Genomic DNA, 16,847 nt, shown 5'->3' on the forward strand with positions numbered 1-16,847 from the left:
TTACAAACAAATCAACCAGACAAACAAAATATATAAAAAGAGGGAGCGGAAGACAAGAGAAGGGGAAGCACACAAACACTTGAAAGCACACAACATTTAAGAGCAGGGAGATGTGAGGGAGGGAGAGGGTTTGGGGGGAGGAGGCGTGGGAAGGGGGGGGGGGGTGGGAGAAGTATAAAACACAAGGACACCAAGGACTTCCAGGACAGAAGTTGGTATGTAAAAAAAGTGGATTTGGGGTGAAATTAGCAGGTAGAAAAGATCAAGGTTTTGGATGGGGGAAGATAAGAGATGGTGGTGAACAGCTGTTTTAAAGACCTGGAGGGTGGAGTGGGATTGAAGAGAGTGAGGGAGTTTGTTCCAGAGGCGGGAGAAAAGAGGAAAGAAGGAGTGAAGGTGAGCAGAGAGTCTTGATTTTGGCATTTTAACCAGAAGAGGGTTGCAAGCAGATCTTGTGCGACCTGTAGGAATATTTGCGGGACAGAGCCCAGAGAGAGCTGGGGGGGGGGGGGGGCAAGGCCAGAGAGGAGTCGGTAGAAGACGGAAAGACCACCAACCTGCCTGCGGTGAGTGAGTGAGAGGCCCTTGGAGTTAGCTTCATCGCGGGAGATTCCAATGATTCTGAATGCTTTGGTTTCAACAGCGTGAAGACGAGCAAGGTGTGAGGCAGGAGCATCAGCCCAGAGGGGAGAGCAGTATTCCATTGAGCTGCGGATGAAAGCCTTGTATGTGGTGAGGAGCTCAGGTGTGCCAAGGAAGGACTTCGCACGACGGAGGATGCCCAGTCGGCGACTGGCTTTGGAGGCCAGATTTGAAATGTGGTTTTCCCAGGAAAGATCATTGCAGATAGTGAGACCCAAAAGCTTGAGTGACAGAACTTCTTGGAGAGGATTATTCAGAAAGTGGATGGGAGGGTTGTCCAGTCGGTCTTTTCGGAGAGACATCGTAAGAGTGTGAGATTTGTCAGGATTGAAAGACATGTTCCACTTGTTTGCCCAATCTGTGATTTTGTCCAGGTCTGCAGAGAGTGAGGAGGCTGCAGACTGCCGATCTGAGGGATGAAGAATAGAGCGACAGAGAGTAGAGTCATCAGCAAAGAGATAGAGAGGATTTTCAAGAGAGTCAGAGAGATCATTGATGAAGACCAGAAAAAGCACAGGGCCCAGAACACTGCCTTGGGGAACTCCAGCCTGAACAGGAAGAGGAGATGAGAGAAACCCATTCAGGGCCACACGTTGACTATGACTAGAGAGGAAGTCCGCCAGCCATGCGTGGAGATTTCCATGGATACCAAAAGAGGAGAGTTTGGTGAGCAGAGTGGGGTGCCAGACCGTATCGAAGGCACGTGATATGTCAAGGGAGACAGCTCTAATTTCATGTTTGGCATTGAGGACCTCCATCCATTGTTGAGAAAGCAGAAGCAGCATGTCCAGAGTAGAGTGACCAGGTCTGAAACCAAATTGATGATCAGAGATCAAGCCATTGGAGAAGAGGAATTATTTCATATCTGAAGCAATGATGGATTCCATGACTTTGCTGATAATTGGGAGAAGGCTGATTGGTCTGTAGTTGCTGGGATCTGTTTTTGCACCTTTTTTGTGCAAAGCGGTGATGTTGGCAGATTTCCAAGCAGATGGCAGATGACCTTGAGCAAAGGAGAGGGTGAAGAGAACAGAGAGTGGGAGTGAAAGAGCGGAAGAACAGGATTTTAGGACCCGTGGGCTGATGCCGTCAGGTCCAGTTGCAGAATCAGAGTCGAGGTTTGACAGAAACTTTTACACCTTGTCAGGAGGAAAGGACACAGAGTCCAGGAGCAGCTGGGTACGACTGGGTATGTTGGCTACAGAGAGGGATGGGTTTGGGACACAAGATTTAGAGGCAAACAGAGTTGAGGCATTCAGCTTTTTCACATGCGGAGTCAGCTGTGTGGCTGTTTGAGGTGAGGGAGGGGATGGAGGGGGAACAAACACCGGAAACAGATTTGACCAGATGCCACCAGGATTTGGAAGAGGGAGACAGATAAGAGAGTTCTGTCCTGAGAACGGAGAGATATTGTTTGCTGGCTCTCCTGAGGGTGGACACACACTTGTTTCGGGCTTTGTGAAAGGAAATGAGATTTCCTTCCGTTGGATTTGCTTTCCACGAGACGAAAGCAAGTTGTTTCTGTGCAACAGCCTCACCACAAGATTCCGTGTACCATGGAAAATATAAAGTCAGCAAGATTCCGTGTACCAATAGCCATAAAGCCTAGATCGGTGGAGTATTGCAGTGATGGTTGTCCTTTTGGAAGTTTCTCCCATCTCCACACAGGATCTCTGGAGCTCAGCCAGTGGGACCATCGGATTCTTGGTCACCTCTATTACCAAGGCCCTTCTCCCCCGATTGCTCAGTTTGGTTCTGGTTGAGTCCTGGTTGGAAGAGTTGGAAGAGGCTAGGAAGAGTCCTGGTTGTTCCAAACTTCTTCCATTTAAGAATTATGGAGGCCACTGTGCTCTTGAGAACCTTCAATGCAGCAGAAATTTTTTTGTAGGCTTCCCCAGATCTGTGCCTCGACACAATCCTGTCTCTGAGCTCTGCAGGTAGTTCCTTCGACCTCATGGCTTGGTTTTTGCTCTGATATGCATTGTCAGCTGTGAGACCTTATATAGACAGGTGTGTGCCTTTCCAAATCATGTCCAATCAATTGAATTTACCACAGGTGGACTCCAATCAAGGTGTAGAAACATCTCAAAGATGACCAAGCGAAATGGGAGGCACCTGAGCTAAATTTCAAGTGTCATAGCAAAAGGTTTGAATACTTTAGTCAATGTGATATTTCAGTTTTTTCTTTTGAATAAATTTGCAAAACTTTCTAAAATCCTGTTTTCTCTTTGTCATTATGGGGTATTGAGTGTAAATTGATGAGGGAAAAAATTAATATAAACGATTTCAGCATAAGGCTGCAACATAACAAAATGTGAAAAAAGTGAAGGGGTCTGAATACTTTCTGAATGCACTGTATGTTGTGTACGATGGGTCAATGTAGCTTGTCGCTGTTGCACAAGGCTGTATAATTGGGCTATGACCGTACCCTGTTTTTTGGATGGATCTTTGGGATCTTCTCCTCTCTCCTCTCTCTGGGTTCTTTATAAATGCACATTCTTTGTAGAACTTTTGTTTTACAATTCCGATCTCAGAGACATGCCGACTGACAGGTACTTCATTCAGCAATTGGTTGATAAAGGCATCAAATCTGTTGGGGATCTTTGGAATGAAACTGACAGCTGGCTTCAGGCCGACGCCCTGGTGAATCTGGTGGGCATCTGATTCTTTAGGATTGTGGTATGGGTGTTATGTTGTGTACTTCATACTTATGCACAATGTCCACCTCTTTGGGAGCAAAGTCTCCAAATAAATAGAACAGGTACAGACTTATCCATTCTTATCTTTCCTGAACTCTCAGTTCATCTTTCTCCTGCAAACCCGTCTCATTGTACCTTTAGTGTAGGTTTAATTGTACTGTACAGTGTGTACACCCACGTTTTCCGAAGCAGAAGGATCTCCATCTGCGCTGTATTAAACTTCTCCTGCAATGGCAATCAGCACAGAAAAGATTCAATGGAGACACCTGTTGCCCAGCTCTTATCCTCATTATTTCCCAACCCTCCTGTGTCGTCATGACGAGGCGATCTTCAGTGGAGGATCATATATTGTATTCTTCCTTCCAATCACGTACTGCATCAGTTTTCAAATATTTTGTGGGACGAGTGTCCATTTTGTAATAATCCTGAAAACAATTTTCACATTTAAATGTTAAAGGTTACCCTTCTTGTTTCTATTTCTTACAACCTGTGCTGTAAATTTGGGATTAGCTTTCAATACTTGTGTGTTTATTTAAGGGTCAGACCTCTCACATGTTCGCTCAAATACTCTCCTTGCTAATTTCCTGTTTGCTCAGGTAAAGGTGGCATTGCACAAAATATGAAAAAGGAAAATTGATGGCATTAAAATTGATGATGGGGATGTTCTGTTGTTGTTTATAATATTTATAGTAAGTCGAGTAAAGTTATATTGAGATTTTTATTCAATAACTGGAAAGCGATTGGTATTCGAAGCAAAATGGTGTACACAGTCGTGGCCAAAAATATTGGCACCCTTGCACTTTTAGCAAATATCTCACAATTTTCTCCAAAAATAGGTTGAAATTGACAAAATTATTTGGTCTCAACAATTCTTTATTTCAATGTTAATATTACAGAACCTTTGTTTTTGATTCAGAACTTAATATATACTTTTAAATCAGAAAATAAAAAGAAATGGCATTGACAAAATTATTGACACCTTCATATTTGGTAGCACAGCGTTTGGACAAAATAACTGCCGTCAAGCACTTCCTATAGCCATGAATGAGCTTCCTACACCTCTCTGCTGGCAGTTTGGCCCACTCTTCTTGTACAAACTGCCCCAGTTCTCCCAGATTTGATGTGTGCCTTCTCCCAACTACTGTTTTCAGATCTCCCCACAGGTGTTCAACGGGATTTAGATGTGGACTCATTGCTGGCCACTTCAGAACAGTCCAGCGTTTTGTCTTGAACTATTCCTGGGTGCTTTTTGAAGTGTGTTTGGGGTCATTGTCCTGCTGCAAGACCCATGACCTTCGACGGAAATCCAGGTTTCTGATACTGGGTTGAACATTGCGCTCCAAAATGCCTTGGTGATCTCCTGATTTCATGATGCCATGCTCACATTCAAGGTACCCAGTGCCAGAGACAGAACAACAACCTCAAAACATCACTGAACCTCCTCCATGTTTGACTGTAGGGAAGGAGTTCTTTTCTTTGAAGGCTTCCTTTTGTTTTCTGTAAACAAAGAGATGATGTGCTTTACTAAGAAGTTCTAATTTGTGTCATCTGTCCACAGGACATTCACCCAGAAGGATTTAGGCTTGTTCAGGTGTGTTTTGGCAAACTCCAATCGGGCTTTCTTATGTCTCTCTCTCAGCAGTGGGATCCTCCTGGGTCCCCGACCATAGAACCCCCTTTTATGGAGTTTGCGATGGATGGTGTGAGTTGAAACTGTTGCACATTGTGTCTGAAGGTCAGCTTGAGTCTGTTTGGCAGTTGATCGAGGTGCTTTCTCCACCATTCGAACAATCCTTCTCTGCAATCTTCCATCAAGTTATCTCTTGCGGCCACGTTCAGGGAGGTTGGCTGCAGTGCCATGGGCCTTAAACTTCCTGATAACATTGTGTATGGTGGACACAGGAACATCAACGTCGTTGGAGATAGACTTATAGCCTTGATATTGTCCATGCTTGGCTACAATCTTGTGTCTGACCTCCTCAGACAATTCTCTGGGTTTCTTTCTTTTCTCCATGCCCATTGTGGTACATACAGTGACTCAAAACAGCACAATGACTCCTTTTCTCTTTTCAAAGGTTTCTTTTCAAAGAGGGATTTTTTATATTGCAGGCACCTGCAACTCACCAAAGGTGAGTTCAATTCCAAAGTAAAGGAGAATCACCTTCTTGAAATCTAATTATTTCTAACAACTTCTAAAAAAGTGCCAATAATATTGTCTGGGCCATTTTACGATTTCTGTGTGGAATAAGCTAAGATTTAGTATTTTTTTCCGGTTTTTTTTTTTTGTTCCATTGAAAACCAAAGAAATATAGATGTGGATATCAAAAGATTTTTAAATTTCAACAATTCTCCGGAAGAAATGGTGCATTATTTCAAAAAAGTGCAAGGGTGCCAATATGCCTGCCCATGACTGTAGGTGAGAAATTTGCAAAGTATAAGAAAAATGCTAATTTTTTGTGAAATGTTTTGTATGGAACATTATTTGTAAGAGGCTGCAGATATAAATGTTTCTGTTTTTTCTTCCTTTCTTTTGTGAAATGGAAATGTAAACTTCCTGTTTGTTACCTCCCCGACCAAAGGTGGATGGGGGTTATGTTTTCATGTCTCTCTGTCTGTATGCTTGAATGTGAGCAGGATATCTTAAAACGTTATGGACATATTTGGAGGAAACTTGGACAGGTTGGGTGTGTATCAAGGACCAATTGATTAGATTATAGTGAAGATCCAGATATGGATCAGGATACTATAATTTGATGTGATTCTTCACCATTGAGAGAAAGTGCCAAAAACTATATTATGTACAGCGCTTTCAGAAAGTATTCACACACACTTTAACTTTTTTACATTTTGTTGTGTTATAGCTTTAATTTTAAATCATTTCTTGTCACTGATCTACACATATTAACCCATAATGTCACAGTGAATTTTTTTTTCGAAATATTTACAAAATAATTAAAAATGAAAAGCTGAAATGTCTTAAGTGATCAAGTATTCAATCACTTTGCTATGACACTCTAAATTGACCTCAGCTGCATCCGATTTCCTTTGATCATCCATGACATGTCTCTGCAACTTGACTGGAGTCTACCTGTGACAAATTTAATTGATTGGACATGATTTAGAAAGAAACACACCTTTCTATATAAGGTCCCACAGGTGACAGTGCATGTCAGAGAAGAAACTCCACCATGAAGTCCAAGGAACTCTCTGTAGAACTCCGAGATAGAACTTTGTGGAGGCATAGATCTGGGGAAGGCTATAAAACTATTTCTAGAATGTTGAAAGGTCCCAAGAGCACAGTGAGCTCCATCTTCAGAAAATGGAAAAAATATGGAACAACACAGACTCTTCCTAGAGCTGGCCGTCTGACCAAACTGAGCAACCGGGCAAGAAGGAGCTTGGTCAGGGAGGTGACCAAGTACCCAATGACCACTCTGACCGAACTACATATTTCCTTGGCTGAGATGGGAGAACATGCCGGAAGGACAACAGTCTCTACAGCACTTCACAAATCGAGGGTTTATGGGATCATGGCCAGAGGGAAGCCACTCCTGAGAAAAAGGCACATGACAGCACACCTGGAGTTTGCAAAAAGGCACATGAAAGACTCTGAGAGCATGAGGCAGAATATTCTGTAGTCTGATAAGATGGAAATTGAACTCTTTGGCCTAAATGCAAAGTGCTACGGCTGTCGGAAACTGAGCATTGCTCATCGCCCATCTAACACCATCCCTACCTTAAAGCACCGTGGTGGCAGCATCATGTTATGAGGATGCTTTTCAGTGGCAGGGAATGGGAGATTTGTAAGGATAGAGGGACCAATGAATGGAACCAAATACAAGCAAATCCTTGAGGTGAACCTGCTTCAGAGTGCAAAGGACCTTAGACTGTGGTAATGATGTATGTTCCAATAGGACAATGACCCCAAGCATACAGACAAAAGAAACACTGGAATGGCTTCAGAACAAGAATGTGCAAGTCCTTGAGCCAAAGCCCAGATTTGAATCCCATTGAGAATGTATGGAAAGACTTGAAGATCGCTGTTCACTGATGCTCCCCATCCAACTTGACAGAGCTTGAGCAAATCTGCAAGGAAGAATGGGAAAAATTCCCCAAATCCAGATGTGCAAAGCTGCTACAGACATACCCAAGAAGACTCGAAGCTGTAATCACTGCCAAATGTGCTTCTACGAAGTATTGACTCAGGTAGCAGATTATTTATGTAAATTACATATTTCTGGATGTCGTTTTTAATTATTTTGTAAAATATGTGTAGATAGGGTATTGTGTGTAGATGCAGTGATAAAAATGTCTCAGTTTAATCTGTTTTAAATTTAGGCTGTAGCCTAACAAAATGTGAAAAAAGTCAAGGTGTGTGAATTCTTTCTGAAGGTACTAGAGTATCTGTTTACACTCCTTAAGGTGCTCACTTTATCATCAACGGCATTCTATTACTGAATTTATCTCTCCTATCCTCACTCAGACCTTCAACGTATAGTTCTGCTTTAAAAATGTAGGTTTAAAAAAAATCTCCTTCTAACACAAATAGTAAAATGAAACCATTTGTGCTGTGATAACTAACCCACTTTTTACGTCTTGTATCAGGGGCAGGTGCAGGTATTCACATGACTTCTTTGATACACATAACCAAGTTATCCTCGAGGAAGCTGAACCTGGTTTAGAAACACAAGACATATTTGCACTGCAGCGTATTTTGTTGATTAACGACACCTTCTTGCTTCCTGAGGTGGGTTTGAATGATTCAACAAATGTGTTTTGTACTTTATATATAAATTGAGATTTGTGAAATAGCTAAATGTTAGGTTAGAATATGAACACATTAAAAGATGAATCTTGGACAAAAAGGAGGAAGTGAGTGGAGAATGGATAATTAAGAAGTAAATGGGTTGACACTAGGCCTGAAGATAATAGTTAGGTTGGGAAAATAGGTGAGAAGGTAATTCCACAGGAAGTCGAGCAGAAAATTTGGACTGAAATATGTGGTCCTACAATCCTTGGCCAAATATGAGCCTATAGAACTGCAGAAAGGTGGATGGCAGAGAGGGTCAGAGAGGGTGGTGAGGTTTGAAATGTGATGAAAGTCAAAAAAAATGTATATGTAGTCGAGGCTTGTGGAAGAAACTAGTACACTGAACGGTTCAGGATTTAAGATACAAAAACATCAAAACATGCATGCATGAAGTGGACAAGATAGATACAGAGTGAAAACTGGAAAATAAAAAGGAGGAGCGATCTGGTTGGAGGTAACAAGAGTAGAAAATATCATGGTTTTGGATTGGGGACAATCTGAGATGGTGGTGAACAGCTGTCTTGAAGATCAGGAGGGAATAATGAGATTGAAGAGGATGAAGAATTGGATGAAGAATGAAGAATGAAGAGAATGAAGGATGAAGGATGGATGAAGAAGAAGAAGAAGAAGAAGAAACGCGAATGAAGAATTGAGGAGGACCAAATGAGTTGAGGTGAGCATTGATCCTGAATTTAGGTAGTTTCACCAGAAGGGGTTGATGGTGGACTTTGAGAGCTCTGCAGAAACCTGAAGGGGGGGAAGGGGGGATAGGGAAGGGGGAGGAGCAAAGCACAGAAAGAGCAGAGGGAGTAAGACCGAAAAGGAGGTGGTAGAAGACAGAGGGACCACCGACTTGTCTGCAATGGCGGGGGGATAAGCCCATAGACTCAGCTTCATCGCAGGAGATACCAGTAATCTTAAAAGCCTTGATCTCCACAGTATCAAGCTGAACAATATGTGAGTGTAGTACTCCATCAAGCTGCTGATGAAGGCCTTGAAGGTGGATTGGAGATCAGGTGCACCAAGAAAGGACTTTGTACAATGTAGGATGCCCAGTCAGCGTCCTGATTTGGAGGCCACCTTTGAAATATTGTTTGCCCAAGAAAGATCATGGCTGATAATGGGACCCAGGTGTTTGAAAGACTGAACCTACTGAAGAGCATAGGGAAGAAAGTAGATCACATGGTCCTTTTGGAGAAAGGTAGTGACAGTGTGAGATTTGTCAGCATTGAAAGACATATTCTAAGTGTTTGACCAGCTTGTGATTTTGTCAATGTCTGAAGGGAGGAAAGAGGCTGCAGCCTGCCTGTCTGAAGGATGAGAGATGTATTGGCAGAAGGGGGAGTCATGAACAAATACATAAAGAGGATTTTACAGAGTCAGAGAGATAATTGATGAAGATTAGGAATAGGACTGGGCCCAGAACACTGCTTTGGGGGCACTCCAGCTTTGACAGGGAGAGGAGATGAAAGGCTTCCGTTGAGTGCTGCACTTTAGCTATGAGAGTATTTGGTTAGATGACAGGGCGAAAAGGGCAGAGAGGATGTGCAAGAGCAGCAGAGGAGGTTTGTAGGACACGTGAGCTGATGCCGTCTGGTCCAGTGGCAGAATCAGAGTCGAGGGATGAAAGAACCTTCTCCACCTTCTCAGATGCAAAAGACAGAGTCTAGGGGAAATCTTTTTGAAACTGTTCGGTTGTCAGCTCCATTAGTTAAGCATAGTGTGTAGTAACAGGGAGTTTATCCCTGCCATTCCGACATCGGTAGCCATTAGTCGGTGTGTCCATCTACGGTAATGCTCAGTCTTATTTGATCAAGGTGGCACGTTGGGAAGCACAGTCCTTATTTGGGATGATCAATTTGCTGGGAAGGTAAAGCAGGATTTGACACTTAACCTTATTGAAACCTCTGTGATTTATTAGCAACTCGTTGCGCGGTGGAGTTATCTGTGTTTCATCGGCTTCAGGGTCGCCGGCCGGGAGATTTTCTATTCATTTATCAGAAAAAAGGTTGGAGGATTTTACACATTCTGTATGAACACAGAAAGATAACACTTATTTGGGTGAAAAGGTTTCTTCTAGGTGTTGAACAGACTTTATTCCATTTGATTGCAGTGATTTAATCACACCTTTCCTGTTCCTGGAATGAGAGACTATATGAAAAAGACAGGAATCATCCAAAAGGTTGTGCAGATGGTTGTTTTGGGAATGTAAGATAGTTTATGTAAACAGAGAAGAGTATAGGTACCAGAATGCGGCCGTGGGGTACACGAGCTTCACTGGGGAGAACAGAAGAGGAGGATGCATTGGTGAAGAATGTAGTAGGAGAAAACTATATTTTCGAATAATATGTGGAGATATAAAATATGTGTATATTTTATATCAATAATATATTTAATTTATACCAATAATAATAATTCCAAATCAATTAATCAATTTGATCAATTTGATTATCAATTATTTGATTTGATTTGATTTGATTGATTTGATTTGATCAATTTGATTTGATTATCAATTATCAATTTGATCAATCAATCAAATCAATTTGATTATACCAAATCAATAATATTTTATACCAATAATATGTGTAGTAAATTCGAAGCCGCCAAACAAATCGTACCCAGGTTTAGAATAGGTACACCGTATCCCTGCGTGTCGTAAGAGGCGACTAAAAGGGTTGGCGTCAGGAAGGGCATCCGGCCATAAAAACATTGCCTCAAAAAGAGAACCATGACAATTACGACTAAAGCTGGTCGAAGAAGAAATGCGGTCAAGGGGGTTAACAAGGGGAGATGCAGAAAATAGGGCAAAATGGAGAAGATTGTCATGGGGACCGCAAGGCTAACCCACGCTCTTGCAGGGAAGTGGCCTTAAAATGCCTGTTGTTGTTGTTGTTGTTGTTGTATGTGTAGATATAAAATTTAAAAATAATAAAGTTTGCATTTCTTGGACTAATGTGAGGATCTTTTAATACCCATCATGTCAATATTGATGGGAATGTTGCCTAAAAATGCAATAACAATCAGATTATATGGCTGATAAAGGATTCTCTGTGTAGATCTGCCCTGGATACATGTATTCCACATGTATGAACACCAAGTGCTTCAAGCTACACGTGTGTAAATATCACGTGAGCGCAAAGTGCTTTCACGGAGCGCAATGCAAGAAATCACACAACATATTGGATGAAGAATCAAAATTATATCAACAAGGGTTTGAAGGAAGAATGATTCAAGCATTGCCTCAGTTGCTGAATGATGCAAGGAATATTCGAAGCTGCCCTGTCGATGAAGGTAAATTTTGTGACATGCTGAGCTTTGCCTCTTATTTAGTGTTGAATGAAGAATCACGCAAAAAACATGCAAACCATCCCTCTCTCTCTCTCTCTCTACCCCACCCACTGCCTGCACAGTTAACCAAATGGATGTGGAGAAACAATTTATTTTGCATGAGTTTTTCTGAATTTCCATCCTTGCGTCTTCCCTGAAAGACATAATTTGCAACAAGAAGCTGATGCTCTAGATCCCTCGCCTTGTGGGTGCGATGCAGAATAGATCTGTGTAATATGAAAGCTAAATCTTGAACAACTTTTGAAATATCGCATGCACAAGCCAAGCTACTGAGACGGTTGCCATGGCAACATAATTCAGCCAATCACAGCCATGATCTAATTAGGTTGAGATAATGTCATGAATAATTAATAGATATCTGCAATGTGAAAGCTAAATGTTAAATGATTTTTGAAATATCGCATACACAAGCTAAGATACTGAGATGGATGTCATGGCAAGATAACTTAGCCAATCACAGCCGTGATCTAATCAGGTAGAGATAATGTGATGAGCAATAGATATCTGATATCACACACAGCATGCACTCACATGCAGACAGAGACAACAGGCAACACAGAACTATCAGGGATGCCCCTTTGCGGTGGTTGTACCCCCCCAGCAAAAGTCAGGGGCCAAGTCTTTCCCATTCTTCCCTGCAGCCCGGATTCGTCAGGGCACTGCAGTCACGGTCAGAGTGCCGATTGGTCCCCATCGACTGCGGCCCTTTCCCTCTTTCTCTCTCTCTCTCTCTCTCTCTCTCTCTCTCACTCACTCACTCTCACTCTCTCACTCTCTCACTCTCTCACTCTCTCACTCTCTCACTCTCTCACTCTCTCTCTCTCTCTCTCTCTCACTCTCACACTCTCACACTCTCACACTCTCACTCTCTCACTCTCTCACTCTCTCACTCTCTCACTCTCTCACTCTCACAGTCATGGCCCTGACTTCATAAAGGCGGGGGTACACCAGCCTGGATGTGGGGGATATCTGGGTTGCTCCTGTGAGATCAATCAGCTGACTCTGTGCCACACGCTTGTTTGAGAGAACAGTCTGGGGCTATACAACAACAACAACACACAACAGGGCATCTCCCACAAGGAAGTACAAGCACTGCAGGACTTGCTCCTCTTCCATCACAGATAGGTTGGTTGCCTCTGCATTTTCCTTGCTCAGCTCTTGATTGCTCGTCTCTTTCATCCCTCTGAACCTCCAGTCCCTCAAGGTCACATGCACTCTTCCTTCCAACAACCTCCATCTTGTGAAACTCCCAGCTTCCAGGCCCACCAATCACTTGCAGTCCTTTGTTATTCTCTTCTCCGGCCTGTAGAACCTCTTCCCCCAGTTTGATTAATCCCAATCTTTCTTCAAGGTCTTCCGATTGACAGTGCACCACCATCTCAGGTCATCCTTCATCCCGAACATTAATTGTTTCTCTTTATTAACCCTCCCATAATTTACATGCAGTTTGCTATATTTCCTTCCCTCTTCTCTCTCCTTTTTTGGTAATCCTCATTGTGTCTATATATTAGCCCATGATGGTGTAAATTCCCTCCTACCCTCTGTCACCTTAATCTTCCATGAATCTACAGCTTGTGCACTAAAGAGTGTTCAGTGAAATTATAACATGTTTTTCTATGCTTTACCCAGTGACAGGACAACTTTTAAATATAAAAGAGCCACAGGGGAAAAGAAACTCCAGGTGTAAATCACCACACCCCCGAGCAAGCTTTGCCGAAGTGGAAGATGCTCCTGGAGCAACTACAGGTAACTCATCATTTTAAAATCTCTTTGTCCTCTCAACATCTATTCTCTATCATTGACATTCTGAGCTTTGCCTCTTATTTATGGTCTTATGAATATAATCACAGAATTTTTTTTTGCAAATTATCCACTCTCTGTCTCTCTACCACCACCCTCACCTACCTCCCCCGCTCCCTTGCCTGCATGGTTATCACATGGGTATGTAGCAAAACGATGAATAATGTATTCTGTGTGAGTTGTTCTGAATTTTTATCCTCCATGCCTTTTCCCTGAACAACATAATTTGCAGAGAAGTTCTCTTGGATGACATGTGCATGGAACACCACAGAAAAATGTCAACTTTTTATTTTACCCATTTCACCAAAGTATGTCCATAAATTTCACTCCCATCTCATGACTCTTTCTTCTCCCAGCCACCTATTTTTTCTCAACTCACCTGACCTCGTCTGTAGCTTCCTTGGGTATTTTTTTTTTTCCGGTTCCTCAGGCTAATGGGGGAGCTGTCACACAGAGCATGCACCCAAATTCACATAGAGACAGAAGATAACACCGGATCTGATATACGACATACGCGGCTATTGATCTCGACTCCGAGATGGAAGTTGTTTTTTAGATGTAATAGTTACCTCCACCAACGAAGGTGGAAAGAGGTTATGTATTCACCCCTGTTTGTTTGTCTGTCTGTTTGTCAGTGAGCATGATTTCTAAAAAAAAGTTAGGAGTGGATTCGGATGATAACAACTCAAGTTTGTTTGCAGCATTAAAACAAACGGGGTCTAATTGGGGTCGAAGTGGCACCAGCTTTGACCACCAAAAATAGGTATTTGCTTTCTTCTCAGAAACTACATGCACAATTTCGATGAAACTTGATGACAACATTCATCACCCATGATGTACCATAGTTTGTTCCTGGCGTTTGAAAAATCGGGGTCTGAGGAGGTTTACGGGGAGGGGAGGGGAGAAATTGGTTTAAATTACCGTCATACTGGTTAAAATACCTTTAGTCGGTGTAGTATACTGCTTTGTTCTACCAGGCGAGCACCCAGGGGTATTTGCTTTATTTTTTCAATTATCTCTAAAAAGTTCAAAAAAGAAATTCAACTTTGACATTTTGGGGTATTTTGTGTAGATCAGTGAACAAATAAAAATCTCAATTTATTCCATTTTAAATTCAGGCTGTGACAAAACAAAATGTGAAAAAGGTCAAGGGGTGTGAATACTTTCTGAAGGCACTGTATATAACATGATAACTCAAGACATTTTGTACGGATTCGGATAGAACCTGGTGGATGAGAGGGGTAGGTGACAAGAACAATCTGGTTAGGGTTTGGTTAAGGTGTACTGAAATAGTGCTCAACTAAATGGTAACATGCTTTGCTATGACTTTAACCCATTTGAAGGAGAAGGCATCAGCAGAATGCAGGCAGGGGGAAGAAGAAACCGCAGATTTAAATCACCACACCCCCGGGCAAGCATTGCTGAAGTGGGCGATGTTGATGGAGCAACTAAAGGTAACTCATCATCTCAACATTTGTTCTCGATCATTGACACTGAGCTTTCCCTCTTATTTAGCGTCTCATGAAGAATCACAGAAAAAAACCTTGTTAACCATCCACTAACATGCTTTTCTGTGACTTTACCCAATGGCAGGAGAACATGTTTGTAGAACAGAGGCACGGGAAGAAAGAAACCGCAGATTTAAATCACCGCACCCGCGCGCTAGCATTGCCAAAGTGGACGATGCTGCTGGAGCAACTAAAGGTAACTCATCATCTCAACATCTGTTCTCTGTCATTGACACTGAGCTTTCCCTCTTATTTCGTGTCTCATGAAGAATCACAGAAAAAAACCTTGTTAACCACCCACCCCCTCCCTCTCCCTCTCCCTCCCTCCCTCTCCCTCCCTCCCTCCCTCTCCCTCCCTCCCCCCCTCCCCCTCCCTCCCCCTCTCTCTCTCTCTCTCTCTCTCTCTCTCTCTCCCAACACACCACCCTACCCCCTACTACCTTCCCTGCATGATTATCACATGCGTATGTAGCAAAAGGATGAATAATGTGTTCTGTGTGAGTATGTCCTGGATTTCCATCCTCCATGCCTTTTCCCTGAATCACATAATTTGCAGAGTAGTTGTATTGGATGACATATGCATGTCACACCACCTAAAAATGTCAACTTTTTATTTTACCCTTTCCACCAAAGTATGTCCATAAATTTCACTCCCATCTCATGACTCTTTCTTCTCCCAACCGCCTATTTTTCTCAACTCACCTAACCTTCTCGTCTGTAGCTTCCTTGGGTATTTTTTTCCTCCGGTTTCTAAGGCTAATGGGGGAGCTGTCACACAGAGCATGCACTCAAATTCACATAGAGACAGAAGATAACACCGGATCTGATATACGACATACGCGGCTATTGATCTCGACTCCGAGTTGGAAGTTGTTTTTTAGATGTAATAGTTACCTCCGCCAACGAAGGTGGAAAGAGGTTATGTATTCACCCCTGTTTGTTTGTCTGTCTGTTTGTCGGTGAGCATGATTTCTAAAAAAAAAAGTTAGGAGTGGATTCGGATGATACTTGAAGGACAAGTTGGGGGTGTGATAAGGACAAATTGATTAGATTTTGGTGAAGATCCATATCCGGATCCAGATACAAGAATTTTTAAAAGTGATTCTTCACCATGAAGAGATGGGACCAAAATGATATACAGTGTCTTCAGAAAGTACTCACACCCCTTGACTTTTTCACATTTTGTTGTATTACAGCCTGAATTTAAAATGGATTAAATTGAGATTTTTTGTTACTGATCTACACATGTTGTTTTCCTCCTTTTGCTTTTATAAGGGGTGAGGTCCGATGGCACCAATCTCCTGCCATACCTTGACCACAATACTCCTCCATTCCTCTCTGGTCTCAGTCAACATTACTCCCTTCTGTCCTCAATACATAATACCCCATAATGTCACAGTCGATTCTTTTTTATTTTTTAGAAATGTTTATAAAATAATTAAAAATGAATATACAGAAATATCTATTTTACACAAGCATTTTACATCTGGATTTGGGAAGTTTCTCCCATTCTTCCTTGCATATTTGCTCAAGCTCTGTCAAGTTGGATCGGGACCGTCGGTAAACAGCAATGTACAAGTCTTTTCACAGATTTTCAATGGGATTCAAGTCTGGGATTTGACTGGGCCACTCTTTCACGTTCTTGTTCTGAAGCCATTCAAGTGTTGCTTAGGCTGTATGCTTGGGATCATTGTCTTGTTGGAACATAAATCTTCGCCACAGTCTAAGGTCTTTTGCACTCTGACGCAGGTTCTCCGCAAAGATTTAACTGTATTTGGCTTCATTCATTGTTTCTGCTATCCTTACAAGTCTCCCAGTCCCTGCTGTTGGAAAGCATCGCCATAGCATGATGCTGCCACTGCCATGTGTTACGGATTCGTCATTTCCGTTGTTGTGGTTTTCATCCACTGTAAACATTTTTGATTCCATGTACTATTATCGTTGTTGTTTAAGGGAAATATAAATTACTATTTTCAAAAGGTAAAAAAGTTAATGTTTTAAATGAAACCGGAACCAGACGATGACGAAGAGGAAGAAGAG

At 42.2% G+C, this 16,847-nt stretch overlaps 1 protein-coding gene across 3 annotated transcripts in view; it reads left to right on the top strand.

Annotated features, from left to right (window-relative positions):
- Positions 1–16,847, top strand: part of LOC137424643 (protein mono-ADP-ribosyltransferase PARP12) — a 109,898-nt gene that overhangs the window by 20,092 nt on the left and 72,959 nt on the right. For all 3 annotated transcript variants that reach the window (XM_068112329.2, XM_078772402.1, XM_078772404.1), the window contains exons 2-6: positions 7,947–8,088; positions 11,208–11,442; positions 13,129–13,245; positions 14,643–14,753; positions 14,893–15,003. In XM_068112329.2, the coding sequence (XP_067968430.2) occupies positions 7,947–8,088; positions 11,208–11,442; positions 13,129–13,245; positions 14,643–14,753; positions 14,893–15,003 (716 nt within the window). The remainder of the gene's footprint in view (positions 1–7,946; positions 8,089–11,207; positions 11,443–13,128; positions 13,246–14,642; positions 14,754–14,892; positions 15,004–16,847) is intronic.

The sequence above is a fragment of the Myxine glutinosa genome, chromosome 1 (assembly GCF_964187855.1).
Source record: "Myxine glutinosa chromosome 1, kmMyxGlut1.1, whole genome shotgun sequence".
NCBI lineage: Eukaryota > Metazoa > Chordata > Myxini > Myxiniformes > Myxinidae > Myxine > Myxine glutinosa.